This window comes from Delphinus delphis, chromosome 14 (assembly GCF_949987515.2).
Source record: "Delphinus delphis chromosome 14, mDelDel1.2, whole genome shotgun sequence".
Taxonomy (NCBI): domain Eukaryota; kingdom Metazoa; phylum Chordata; class Mammalia; order Artiodactyla; family Delphinidae; genus Delphinus; species Delphinus delphis.
The window spans coordinates 58328728-58341280 of record NC_082696.1 but is presented as its reverse complement, the minus strand read 5'-3'; the positions used below and the strand labels follow the sequence as shown (position 1 = coordinate 58341280).

The 12553-nt window shown below is 37.6% G+C and overlaps 1 protein-coding gene across 1 annotated transcript in view; it reads right to left on the bottom strand.

Moving 5' to 3' along the window:
* The window catches only part of FBXL4 (F-box and leucine rich repeat protein 4), a 67356-nt gene that overhangs the window by 35048 nt on the left and 19755 nt on the right, over positions 1-12553 (bottom strand). The window contains exon 4 of the mRNA XM_060030210.1: positions 3881-4223. Coding sequence (XP_059886193.1) covers positions 3881-4223 — 343 coding nt within the window. The remainder of the gene's footprint in view (positions 1-3880; positions 4224-12553) is intronic.

The following is a 12553-nucleotide window of genomic DNA, read 5'->3' as shown; positions in this document are numbered from 1 at the left end:
GAGGATAAATAATTTACTTTTTTCCAGATGATTTATAATTTAAATAACTCCCAGCAATTGCTGGCATCATTCCAAAGTCACCATTATTAAAAGATGTATATTGTGTGAAAACATTTTCTGATCCTTAATATTATATTTTCAGCAAATATCCAAGTAGAAGAAGAATAATGAAGTTATTGAGACCATGACATTGGCATGTGAAAAAGCACTTTTGGATTCTGATTAAGCAAAAGATAACAGGTTTTAGGCCCACAAGATAATACCCATTAATTATTACTCATCTAGTATCTAGTGTCTGTCAGAAGATGTTTTTATATGGGGGTATCCTAGCCTAAAGTACCATTTGACACCATGTTGTATGTAGGATGTTGTATGTCTCAAAACACAGCTGATCTGCCCTCAAAACACACTCCACTCATAATACAATTATTTTCAACTAAGGAAACATTATGTCACTTGACATATTTAAATGTGGGGTTTTTTTTTCCTTTAAATAACTTGGATTATATAATTTAGGCAACTTTTAAAAAAAGAGTTTCTCTTTTTACTCACTGTGAGATCATTCAGTGTTTTGCAGCATCAACTCTTTATGCATTGTACTGCTTTCATCATGACTAATTAATGTCCTTCAGGACGACTGATTCTATCTCTCGGTTTCGTCTATGTGATTTTGTTGTATTGATTAAACCCCTTGCATGTACTGGAAGCCTTTACTCTTTATTGGCTCCTTCCCTACAGCATAAAAGCATAGTGAAATCTCTCCCAGCTTGCATCACAAACAGAAACCTTCCCACCCTGCTACATCTTCTGCCACTCGTCTTTTCTCCTTTTAAAAGATAAATTAGAGCAAATAATATCTATAATAATTTCATACTCTTCCTCATTTTGATATGCCTTATTGAGTGTGACACGAAGGGGTGGAGTGTTAGGATGCCAAGTATTATTCACTATTGGTGGACAGTCTTGCCCATGATTGGTGGATATTAATAGAAATATTTTTCTGCTTATGCTCAGAGAGCACTTTTTGTCTCTGCTTCTTCCCCGCTCCTTGATGCCTTAACCAGATATGGTAAGGTTTTTCTCATCTCTCACCCTATGGTCATAGTTCCATTGAACTGATACTGGTAAAGGATTATCAGAGATCTCCCGATGACCAAAACCAGTGGGCACTTGTCACTGAGCTCTCTGCAGCGGTATGGCCGACCACACCCATTTTCTGTTCTCTATACCTCTTTAGCTTCCTATCGTTTTTAAGACAATCTCATTCTTGTCCCAAGTGCCTTTTCTGACTTGTCTTCCTCTCCTGGACTCTTAGATGTTAGTAATCCCAGAATTCTATTCTTGGCCCTTTATTCACACCCTCAGTTTTCCTGGTCAGTTTCATCTACCATGGTAGCCCTCTCCTCTTCTGAGATGACTCACACAAATGTAAACTCAGACCTTCCTCCTGCGTTTCAAACTCAAAGAGCAACTGCCTACTGTCAACTTCTCAATCAGAGAAGTTGGCTTTGATGAATCACAGGCACCTCCAAGTCAATGCACCCTTCCACCTTCACCCACTGGTTTATGATTAATGGCATATCCATCCACCAGGTCATTTCAACCAGAAGCCTAAAAGTCCTTGTGATGCTCTGCTTCATGTCCACATTCAATAGTTACTTTGATTTCTACCTTCTGCATCTCTAGAATACTTCTCCGGCTTACCTCCTTTCCAAACTTTCCAGTACCCAGAGCTTCATAACTTCTTGCCTACATTTCTGCAGTAGCTCCTCGACTGGTATCCCTGCTTCCCACCTTGACCTCCTTTTGGTCTATTCTTCATTTACCAACAGAATAATCTAAGAAAGAAATCTCATTTTGTTATTCTTCTTTTAAAGTAAATAAAACTTTCAATGTTTCCCTACTGACTACAGAAAAGGTTCACAATCTTCTTCATACCATGACACATACGAAAAACAAGCTTTACATGAGGCCAAACACCTGGGCAATCATTCTCACTGTGGGACAAAGCATGTGCAAAAATGCCTGCATATTATGGATAATTTCTGGAATGCTATTATTCCACATCTTTTTCTCCCACTAAAAAAAGCATATGAAGAATTCAGAGAACACAAGAAAGTGAGTGTGAAATTATTATAGGTATTATCTTGGATTTGTTCTAATTTTTTACCAAAAGTAAATGATTTATAAAATCTAAGGTCTCTATGACTCCCCTCAAATGATTCTGCGGTGTACAGGAGAGACACAGCAGCCTGAAGACCACTGGCTGAAGAGAGAAAATGCAAACCTCTCGGTAAAACCCACAGAGCCCTCTACAACGTGGCAGGGTGGGCTGTGCACTGCCAGGGCTGGGATGTCCCAATCACTGTCATCTGTGTGATGGTGGCCTATGGAGTGATGCACCGAGGCAGCCCTGAGCCTGTGTCCAAGTTCATCTCTTGCAGCTTCTGCTATCAAATCCTATTCCAGCCACAGTGAAATACTGGAGTTCCCAAACAGGTCACACAGTTTCACTTCTTCTCACCTTTGGACACTCTCTTCCCTTTGCCTGAAGTTCCCGTTATTCATTTGAATGTGACATGTTAAGCATTTTACCAGGTCTGGATAAAATTCAACAAACTCTTTAAAATACATTTGCTGAATTTAAATCTCTATACTGTAGTTTTAGGAAACGGGTAAGAATCAAGGAAGTGAGCTTTCTCCAGATGAGCTGCTGCCATTGCTGCCAGGACAGACCCTCCTTGAAGCCCCAGGGAACAACATTGTCAACATCCCACGCTCCTCTCTCCCAGCTCAGCTGCTCCTCCATCTTTCCTCCCTCCTCCCTCTAAGGGCCAGGGTGTCTTGTCCACCTATGAAGCTTCCTTCCATAACACAAGACTTGACCTAGAAGGCCTGGGCTGGATCCTGGTTCCATGGCTTACTGACTGAATTACCTTAGATCCTTAAATTTATCTTTATGTGGCAACTTTAGCTACTTCACAGGATGTACCATAGCATTAGAATTGTGAAATGTTGAACAGGCATTATAGCTCCTGTTAGGCACTCAAGAGGCTACCTTATTGTTCCATGCAAGTTAAGCTACTTGTATTATTACAATGAAACCTGAAATACCCACCAGTGTGGAAGGGGGATAGTTGAACTGGTTAAAGTTTAAATTTATAAAATTTTTCTTTAAAAGATCTGATTATATTATTTTTAACCACACACAGCTCTTCTCAGCAGGGGAAGGAATGCCTGGCCCTACTCCCACCCCAGGGGGTGTGCTAATGGCATTCGATGCCTGGGAGCCAGGAGTGCTAAATATACCCTGGAAACACCCCTGCAGTGACACACTGAAAACAAGACTTTAGGTGAAAGGCACTCTATACCTGCCTAGACCAAAAATCATAGCTAGTTAGAATATAGAATAGAGTTAGTATAGAAGAGTATATGACACTTGGAGAAACTGCGCACTATTAAACAGAATAAGCATTTCTCTCACAGTCTTAATACTCTTATTTTTCATAGCAAATCATCTTTAATATAACCAGTATCAAGTTAAGCACATATTGCCCATATTAACACTGTGTAATTATGAATTAAAGTGGAGTGTAATTTATCATTGCTTTATGTATTTTGGTTATTGTTAATCAGTGATAAAATAACCTATATTTAATAGTTTATCCAGAATCACTAAAGTCAAATCCAAAACAAAGGTGGCGAAGTTACTGAACACAATTTTGTCTAGTCTTTCCAAAATCAAGATACACAATACATCAGATTATGTATACCTTGCTAATGCTCCGATTTCTCTGACATCTAGCAAAATAAACATTAACATCTAAACATTTTAAAATGATAGTAGGTCCAATATTGCTACTGAATATCTTTGGCTTACCTCATAAGGTAGTTTATCAAAATATCCATTACTTGTCCCTTCCCTGAGGGCAATACTGCTAAACTTTTTGTTCAGATTGTCCATTCCACATCCATTCTTTTCTTCATAGTCATCTTCTAGATCATTCATATCAATAAGTGAAGTCTTGAGAGAAAGCACTGGCTTGTCCTTTGTACCATGTAATACAACGGCATCTAATTCAGTGTAATAATCCAGAAGAGAACTATTTACTTCCAGCCGTATAAGATTTGTGGGAAAATTTATCTGCTTAATACAAGGTTTAAACTGGCGAGCCTGGGAAGCATTCACCTTCGTAGGTTTCTCTGACCAAAGAATCTCCCATCTGCCAAAGAAAGAAACTTCCCTATAATACAGTTTAGAATGAGATTTACTGTTACCTTAACGTTAGGGGCCCAGCCCAATACGTTACAGTGTGAAGCAAAAGCATTCAACAAGGTGGATAGGATCAAACCAAGAATTGTTTCCAGGACATGAAAATAATTTTAAACCTAAATGCCATAGACCTTATTACTTAAGATATTTTTACTACTTAAATTATTTTTACAACTCCCTAGAAAGTCGTTTTTGGCAGATTTCACTTTGGTAAGTTCAAAACTGGAATAGGTAGTCAGCGGTACATGAACAACACTCAGTTTTACAGATAAAGTAATAAACACGAAGTATTAACGCACACAGTAGAAAGCACTCCTGTGTGCATACCCTAAACCAACTGTGGAAACTAAACTTCTCACCTTGCCTCACGAAGGTCTCCTTCTCTGTTTCTGTTACTGGTGCCATACAAATTCAAAACTTTCATTATATTTTTCTTTGGCCACAGCACACGGCATGTGGAATCTTAGATCCCCCCACCAGGGATCAAACCCGTGTCCCTTGCGCTGGAAGCGTGCGGAGTCTTAACCACTGGACCACCAGGGAAGTCCCAAAACTATCATTTTCTTTGATTTTCTTTTATCCAGTCATTAAATTTTATCAGAGTTTTCATGAAATTGTCTCATATATGCCCTTCTCCTAAGTTTCCATTATTGTCATCTTTTAGTCATCCTTGTATCCTCAGTACCTAGCAAGTAGCTAACACGTAACAGGTGAATAACATTTTCTCCTATTCCTTCAAAATGAACTTCTACTTTTCAGCCAGGTTAATCATTACTTTCCAGATAATAAACTTATTTCCACACGAAGGTGTTTGCTCATGTTGTCTTCCCCTCCCAATGAAATGCCTAACCTACAATTATCTGCCCATCTTTTCTTCAAGGCCTAACGCATATTCCATGTCTTTATATAGGTCTTCTTAAAAAATTAGTTTCCAAAATTATTTAAAGATTCTTTGTAACATAGCATCATTAGATATATAATATTCTCCAATATATGGCATAAATAACCATTTCTCTAATATTGTTTTCTAATATAACAGAGAAAATTAAAAACACAGACAAAAATACTTCAATAAATACTTCTATTTCTATTTATTTACTTTAGCTAGCAGAACTTTTACATAAAGATTTTATGTCAGAGATTAAGAACATTTTTAAGTCTCCCAATACATACTACAAACTGCTTTCAAAGAAGCTTATGCCAACAATATATAAGAATGACCACTGAAAGCACTCTTTATTTTTAAAAATAATCTCTAATTTCACAGTGACCCAGGTCTCTGTGACATAATTTATAATTCACTGACTACTAATAACACTTAAAATGTTTTCATATGCTTATTAATCATATCAACCTTTTTCCCCTCCAATATATTGTCAGTTCATTTCATTGCCCGAATGGCCTATTTACTTTTTATGAATTTTATTTTTTTGATACAGCAGGTTCTTATTAGTTATCTACTTTATACATATTAGTGTATATATGTCAATCCCAATCGCCCAATTCATACCACCACCACCACCCCCTCTCCTCCCCGCTTCTCCCCCTTGGTGTCCATATGTTTGTTCTCTATGTCTGTGTCTCTATTTCTGCCTTGCAAACCGGTTCATCTGTACCATTTTCCTAGATTCCACATATATGCGTTAATATACATTTGTTTTTCTCTTTCTAACTTACTTCACTCTGTATGACAGTCTCTAGGTCCATCCACGTCTCTACAAATGACCCAATTTCATTCCTTTTTATGGCTGAGTAATATTCCGTTGTATATATGCAACACATCTTCTTTATCCGTTCATCTGTCGATGGGCATTTAGGTTGCTTCCAGGACCTGGCTATTGTAAACACTGCTGCAATGAACATTGGGGTGCATGGGTCTTTCTGAATTATGGTTTTCTCTGGGTATATGCCCAATAGTGGGATTGCTGAGTCATATGGTAATTCTGTTTTCAGTTTCTTAAGGAACCTCCATACTGTTCGCCACAGTGGCTGTATCAATTTACATTCCCACCAACAGTGTAAGAGGGTTCCCTTTTCTCCACACCCTCTCCAGCATTTGTTGTTTGAAGATTTTCTGATGATGCCCATACTAATCGGTGTGAGGTGATAACCTCATTGTAGTTTTGATTTGCATTTCTCCAATAATTAATGATGTTGAGTAGCTTTTCATATGCTTCTTGGCCATCTGTATGTCTTCTTTGGAGAAATGTCTATTTAGGTCTTCTGCCCATTTTTGGATTGGGTTGTTTGTTTTTTTAATATTGAGCTGCATGAGCTGTTTAGATATTTTGGAGATTAATCCTTTGTCTGTTGATTCCTTTGCAAATATTTTCTCCCATTCTGAGGGCTGTCTTTTGGTCTTGTTTGTAGTTTCCTTTGCTTTACAAGTTTTAAGTTTCATCAGGTCCCATTTGTTTATTTTTGTTTTTATTTCCATTACTCTAGGAGGTGGATCAAAAAAGATCTTGCTGTGATTTATGACAAAGAGTGTTCTTCCTATGTTTTCCTCTAAGAGTTTTATAGTGTCCAGTCTTACATTCAGGTCTTTAATCCATTTTGAGTTTATTTTTGTGTATGGTGTTAGGGAGCGTTCTAATTTCATTCTTTTACATGTAGCTGTCCACAGTTTTCCCAGCACCACTTACTGAAGAGGCTGTCTTTTCTCCATTGTATATCCCTGCCTCCTTTGTCATAGATTAGTTGACCATAGCTGTGTGGGTTTATCTCTGGGCTTTCTATCCTGTTCCATTGATCTATATTTCTGTTTTTGTGCCAGTACCATATTGTCTTGATTACTGTAGCTTTGTAGTATAATCTGAAGTCAGGGAGTCTGATTCCTCCAGCTCCATTTTTTTCCCTCAAGATTGCTTTCGCTATTCAGCGTCTTCTGTGTCTCCATACAAATTTTAAGATTTTTTTGTTCTAGTTCTGTAAAAAATGTCATTGGTAATTTGATAGGGATTGCACTGAATCTGTAGATTGCTTTGGGTACTATAGTCATTTTCACAATACTGATTCTTCCAATCCAAGAACAAGGTATATCTCTCCATTTGTGTCATCTTTGATTTCTTTCATCAGTGTCTTATAGTTTTCTGAGTACAGGTCTTCTCCCTCCTTAGGTAGGTTTATTCCTAGGTATTTTATTCTTTTCATTGCAATGGTGAATGGGATTGTTTCCTTCATTTCTCTTTCTGATATTTCGTTGTTAGTGTATAGGAATGCAAGAGATTTCTGTGCATTAATTTTGTATCCTGCTACTTTACCAAATTCATTTATTAGCTCTAGTAGTTTTCTGGTGGCATCTTTAGGATTATCTGTGTATACTATCATGTCATCTGCAAACAGTGACAGTTTTACTTCTTCTTTTCCAATTTGTATTCCTATTATTTCTTTTTCTTCTCTGACTGCCGTGGCTAGGACTTCCCAAACTATGTTTAATAACAGTGGTGAGAGTGGACATCCTTGACTTGATCCTGATCTTAGAGGAAAGCTTTCAGTTTTTCACCATTGAGAATGATGTTTGCTGGGGGTTTGTCGTATATGGCCTTTATTATGTTGAGGTAGGTTCCCTCTGTGCCCACTTTCTGGAGAGTTTTTGTCATAAATGGGTATTGAATTTTGTCAAAAGCTTTTTCTGCATCTATTGAGATGATCATATGGTTTTTATTCTTCAATTTGTTAATATTGTGTATCACATTGACTGATTTGCGTATATTGAAGAATCCTTGCATCCCTGGGATAAATCCCACTTGATCATGGTGTATTATCCTTTTAATGTGTTGTTGGATTCTCTTTGTTAGTATTTGTTGAGGATTTTTGCATCTATATTCATCAGTGATATTGGTCTGTAATTTTGTTTTTTTGTACCATCTTTGCCTGGTTTTGGTATCAGGGTGATGGTGGCCTCATAGAATGAGTTTGGGAGTGTTCCTTCCTCCACAGTTTTTTGGAAGACTTTGAGAAGGATGGGTGTTAGCTCTTCTCTAAATGTTTGATAGAATTAGCCTGTGAAGCCATCTGCTCCTGATCTTTTGTTTGTTGTAATATTTTTAATCACAGTTTCAATTTCATTACTTGTGATTGGTCTGTTCATATTTTCTATTTCTTCCTGGTTCAGTCTTGGAAGGTTATACTTTTCTAAGAATTTGTCCATTTCTTTCAGGTTGTCCATTTGATTGGCATACAATTGCTTGTAGTAGTCTCTTATGATGCTTTTTATTTCTGCAGTGTCCATTGTAACTTCTTCATTTTCATTTCTAATTTTATTGATTTGAGTCCTCTCCCTCTTTTTCTTGATAAGCCAATGGCCTATTGAGATCCAGGTAAAAACTGATTACAGCAAGGCATTTAGGGAACTGAAATAGACAAAAGAGTATGAAACTCAGGGGAGAAATCTGAGCTGAGACTATAGAAGTCATCGACATACAAGTACCATAATGGTCTTTAGGCCAAGATGGGGGCAAGAAAGGCATATAGCACCACTCTCAGGAGAAGGGAAGTTTGGTTAATTTCTACGTTTAGGAATAAAAGCATAAGGCAGAAACTCAACGGGATTCCAGTAAACATCATTAACCATAACAGTAGGACTTTTGCAGTTAACAGAACCCTTATAGTCACCCCATATTTGTTAGATTTGCTACTTCTCTCCTGAAAACTAGGAATAAAACCCATCAAACATATAAAGAACCTGTGAGTATTTGTATTCAGAGACAACCTGAAAGTAGGAATGGAGAGACTGGTCCCTCTCTACATCCAATCTTGGGAGGCAGGGGAAGAGTTCTAAGGAACAGAGCAGGTTGCGGCAGATTTGAGGAGGAAAGGAAAGCTAGCTGGGCATCTTCTCACTTTCTGTGACAAGGCAGAAAAGCAAATTTGGAATGCCAGCCTAGACCTAAGAAGTGCCCCTAAAGCCTAAATGCAAAAATCTTTAGGGTTTCTAACAATGGAATTGATTTGAACACTCTACTGAAAATCCACAGTTAAATAGAGCTATAGCCATACAGGAACAGAAGTACGAAACATTTAAAACAATGTTCGTGGGAAAACGCATTCCTAGTTTTGGACAGTACATTTCCAAGAATGCTGGGGTAAATGGTGGAAGGTATTAGAAAATTCAAACTGTGGTTTTACTCATCCTTTTGTTGCTGCTGGAAAATGACATGAAATGATGCTGGAGGAATGTCTCATGTCCACGAAACAAGGACCACTCAGGACCCTGTGAAATAACTGCCTGTACTGGTTCACAACACATGTGGACTAAACCAGCCTATCTTATTGTTTAGCTTCAATTAGAAGTTTTTATGAGCCTTAACAGAAACACTGAAAATGTAATATAGGAATCACCTCTGCCAGGTCCCTTGCCAAGCACTGATTAGAGCAGAAATATTCTACCGTAATAATGTATTAATCCACTAAAGTCCTCTCTCTCTCTCTACCTTGCAGAAAGGACAAGGTTAAGATGATGCTTTAAAACGACTTCCTTAACATTTCTAGCATGTTTAAATGTTTAATGCTATGTTAGCATCATTTTTGCTTCTGACTTTATATAGCATAAACTTTATATATTTAGTTATACATATATGTTTAAATATGATAGCATACTTAAAGTTGAAAAATATCAAACCTTATCAGTTATTAAAAATAGTTTTAAATGTCTAAACATAAAAAAATTCAAGTATCATTAGTTTATTTATATTTTATTTTGATTTTTCTTGATAGCCTAAGAAGTAATAAAGAAAAGTGGTAAAAAGATGGAAAAATTATTTTATAGATCTGTGGCCAGTTGAATTAAATTAACTCTGAGACCAAAACAAATTGATTTGGGGGTATCTGTATTTAGGTGTTTTTGTTTAAAATTCTAATAGAACTAGAATATATTATTTTAAAGTTAGAAAGAGAAAGATATCTACTTTACCCAACAACAGAATATGTCAATCTTTTTTTTTAATTATAGTATGGTTGATTTACAATATTAGAATAGTTTCAGGTGTGTGACATAGTGATTCAATATTTTTACATATTCCACTTAAGTTTATTATAAAATAATGGCTATATTTCCTATGCCAATCTCTTTTTATTCTAGAAAATTAATGCCAGAATTTAAAAAGCTAGTCAGTGAAAATAAGCAAATACAAGCAAATGCACGTGTGCGTGCATGTGTGTACACACACACACACACACACAATTTTCCATGAGATAGCCCTGACTCTTAATCCTCTAGACCCAGAACAGTGTTGATGAGATTAAACTGCTTTAAGTCATGGCCTTTGTAGTCTGCACATTTATGTGCTGACTATATATGCCCACACACCGTATTCATCTACTGGACAAATCTGACAAACACTAATGTCCTTTGTAAGTATTTTAAATCTACAGTATCATGCGCAAAATTTGGCATGGAATCCCTATCAGGCTGCACTTTGTCTGCACTTGGAGCCCTTAATTCTGGGTTAGTAACCAGCATTCTCTTTACCAGCCCACTTATTTCTCCTTCTGTTGATTGCACTGAATGCCTACTATATGTCCAGTGCTTGGACACAAAGCACTCTGTCTCTGTAACTGTTGACCTGTTGTTACTCACTGAGAACATCTCTCTAGGGCTCCCAGGAAGCAGCAGGTAGACAAGAGAGGAAGAGAGATGTTCATCGATAGAAACCGGAAAAAGCAAGTTTTCTAACATATTCAGGTTGGAAGCCAGGCACATGGATGCAAAGAGCTTCCCTATAACCAAAATTCCTCCTGGTTAGTAAGCACAACTAGTAACCAGCAAAAAGAAAGTTCTCTTGCCAACACTGTTCCATTTTACCTGCTGAAAGTGAAGGGATAGAATAGGAAAACAAACTAGAATAAAATTAAGTACTCTAATAGGTATACCTACTCACTCCCTGCTTCCCAGCCTGTCTCTAATTGTAACTAACAAAGTGGCATCTGCTTTAAAAAGAACTAACCGATAAAGGGTCTGATCATTTCTGACTTAAATGAAAAAATCATGCTTCTTGACTCACAAAGTCAAGGGGACCAGACTATGACCAATTCGTGAAATCATTGCTTAAGCAACTTCCTTTGGCAAAAAATTCTTTCTGTGACGGCCACTTTCTTCCTCCCTGCCTTCTTAACTTCAATATTCTGTAGTGAAAATGCTTTCAACACTCAAAAAAAAAAATATCCATACCACTAAATTTTATCCCCAAATAGCTTCATTCCAGTCAGCTTCCTTAATATGACCTCAATTTGTCATTCTCTTCCTCCTCTTTTCTGTCTCTCTTTCCCATGTGTAACCCTGCACTAGCCTTTTTTCTGACTCTTACACAAGCATCTGTTAAGATCTTATACTCAGAACCATGACACTCTATACTACCGTTTTTCTTTTCTCCTAGTAGAGCACTAGGCCCGAAATCAGACGACTTTGAGATCTTACAGAACTACCTGTAGCTTTCCTACCTCACTCACTGAACAAAGAAATGCAATCAGACAAAATGGAGAAAGATTGCTTTTAAATTTTAAATGTTCTGGGACAAGTTCATTTCCCATAAATTCCTGAGCTACTCCAACACACTCTCTTATTTGCTAACTCCTAAGGGAGAAATAAAACAGTATGCAATTAATTAAAGTAATAGGCAGTACAGTCCAGTGGTTCCTAAACCACAGTGTGTGATAGAGCTTTCCATGATTAAATGTGAAAAATAAAGAATACATTGGTACATATAAAGATATGCACACATATACACGTAAGTTGCCAACCGCTCTTTATTCGAGATTCTGAGCATGCTAATTTCTCAGTATAAACTGGGGTTTCTTTTATGAAATGATAGTGATGAAAAATGATGTTGGTAGCAAAGTAACTAATCTGAGAACCCTATATCAGTTCTCTTTTATTATCAATACCATTATGTTTATACCATTATGTTTACCAGTTTATTGGAGTTGACTTTCTCTACCTGTGCTCTGCTTAGATCTCCTGGTAAGTCTGGTGCCCATGTCCCAGTTGTGCGGGCTTGCTCCTAAGGGCTCCCACCTGCAGCCTTCTACAGAGAACTACATAGGCTCCCAGAGCCTCCTCTTCATCCTGAGAGTGGCATGTGCCTGGAAGACTTCCATCTCCCCTTCCTACTCCCCCAGCCCACAGCCCAAGACAGACAGGTAGGAACATCAGAGCCCAGCTCCCGGGCAACTGTGCCTCCAGGCTGACTGGGATTTCACAGGACTTTGCATCCTTGCCTGATTTCTTCCCTTCCCTACAGTGCGTTCCCCACTCCCTTATCTTCCCCACTCCTTACCAGT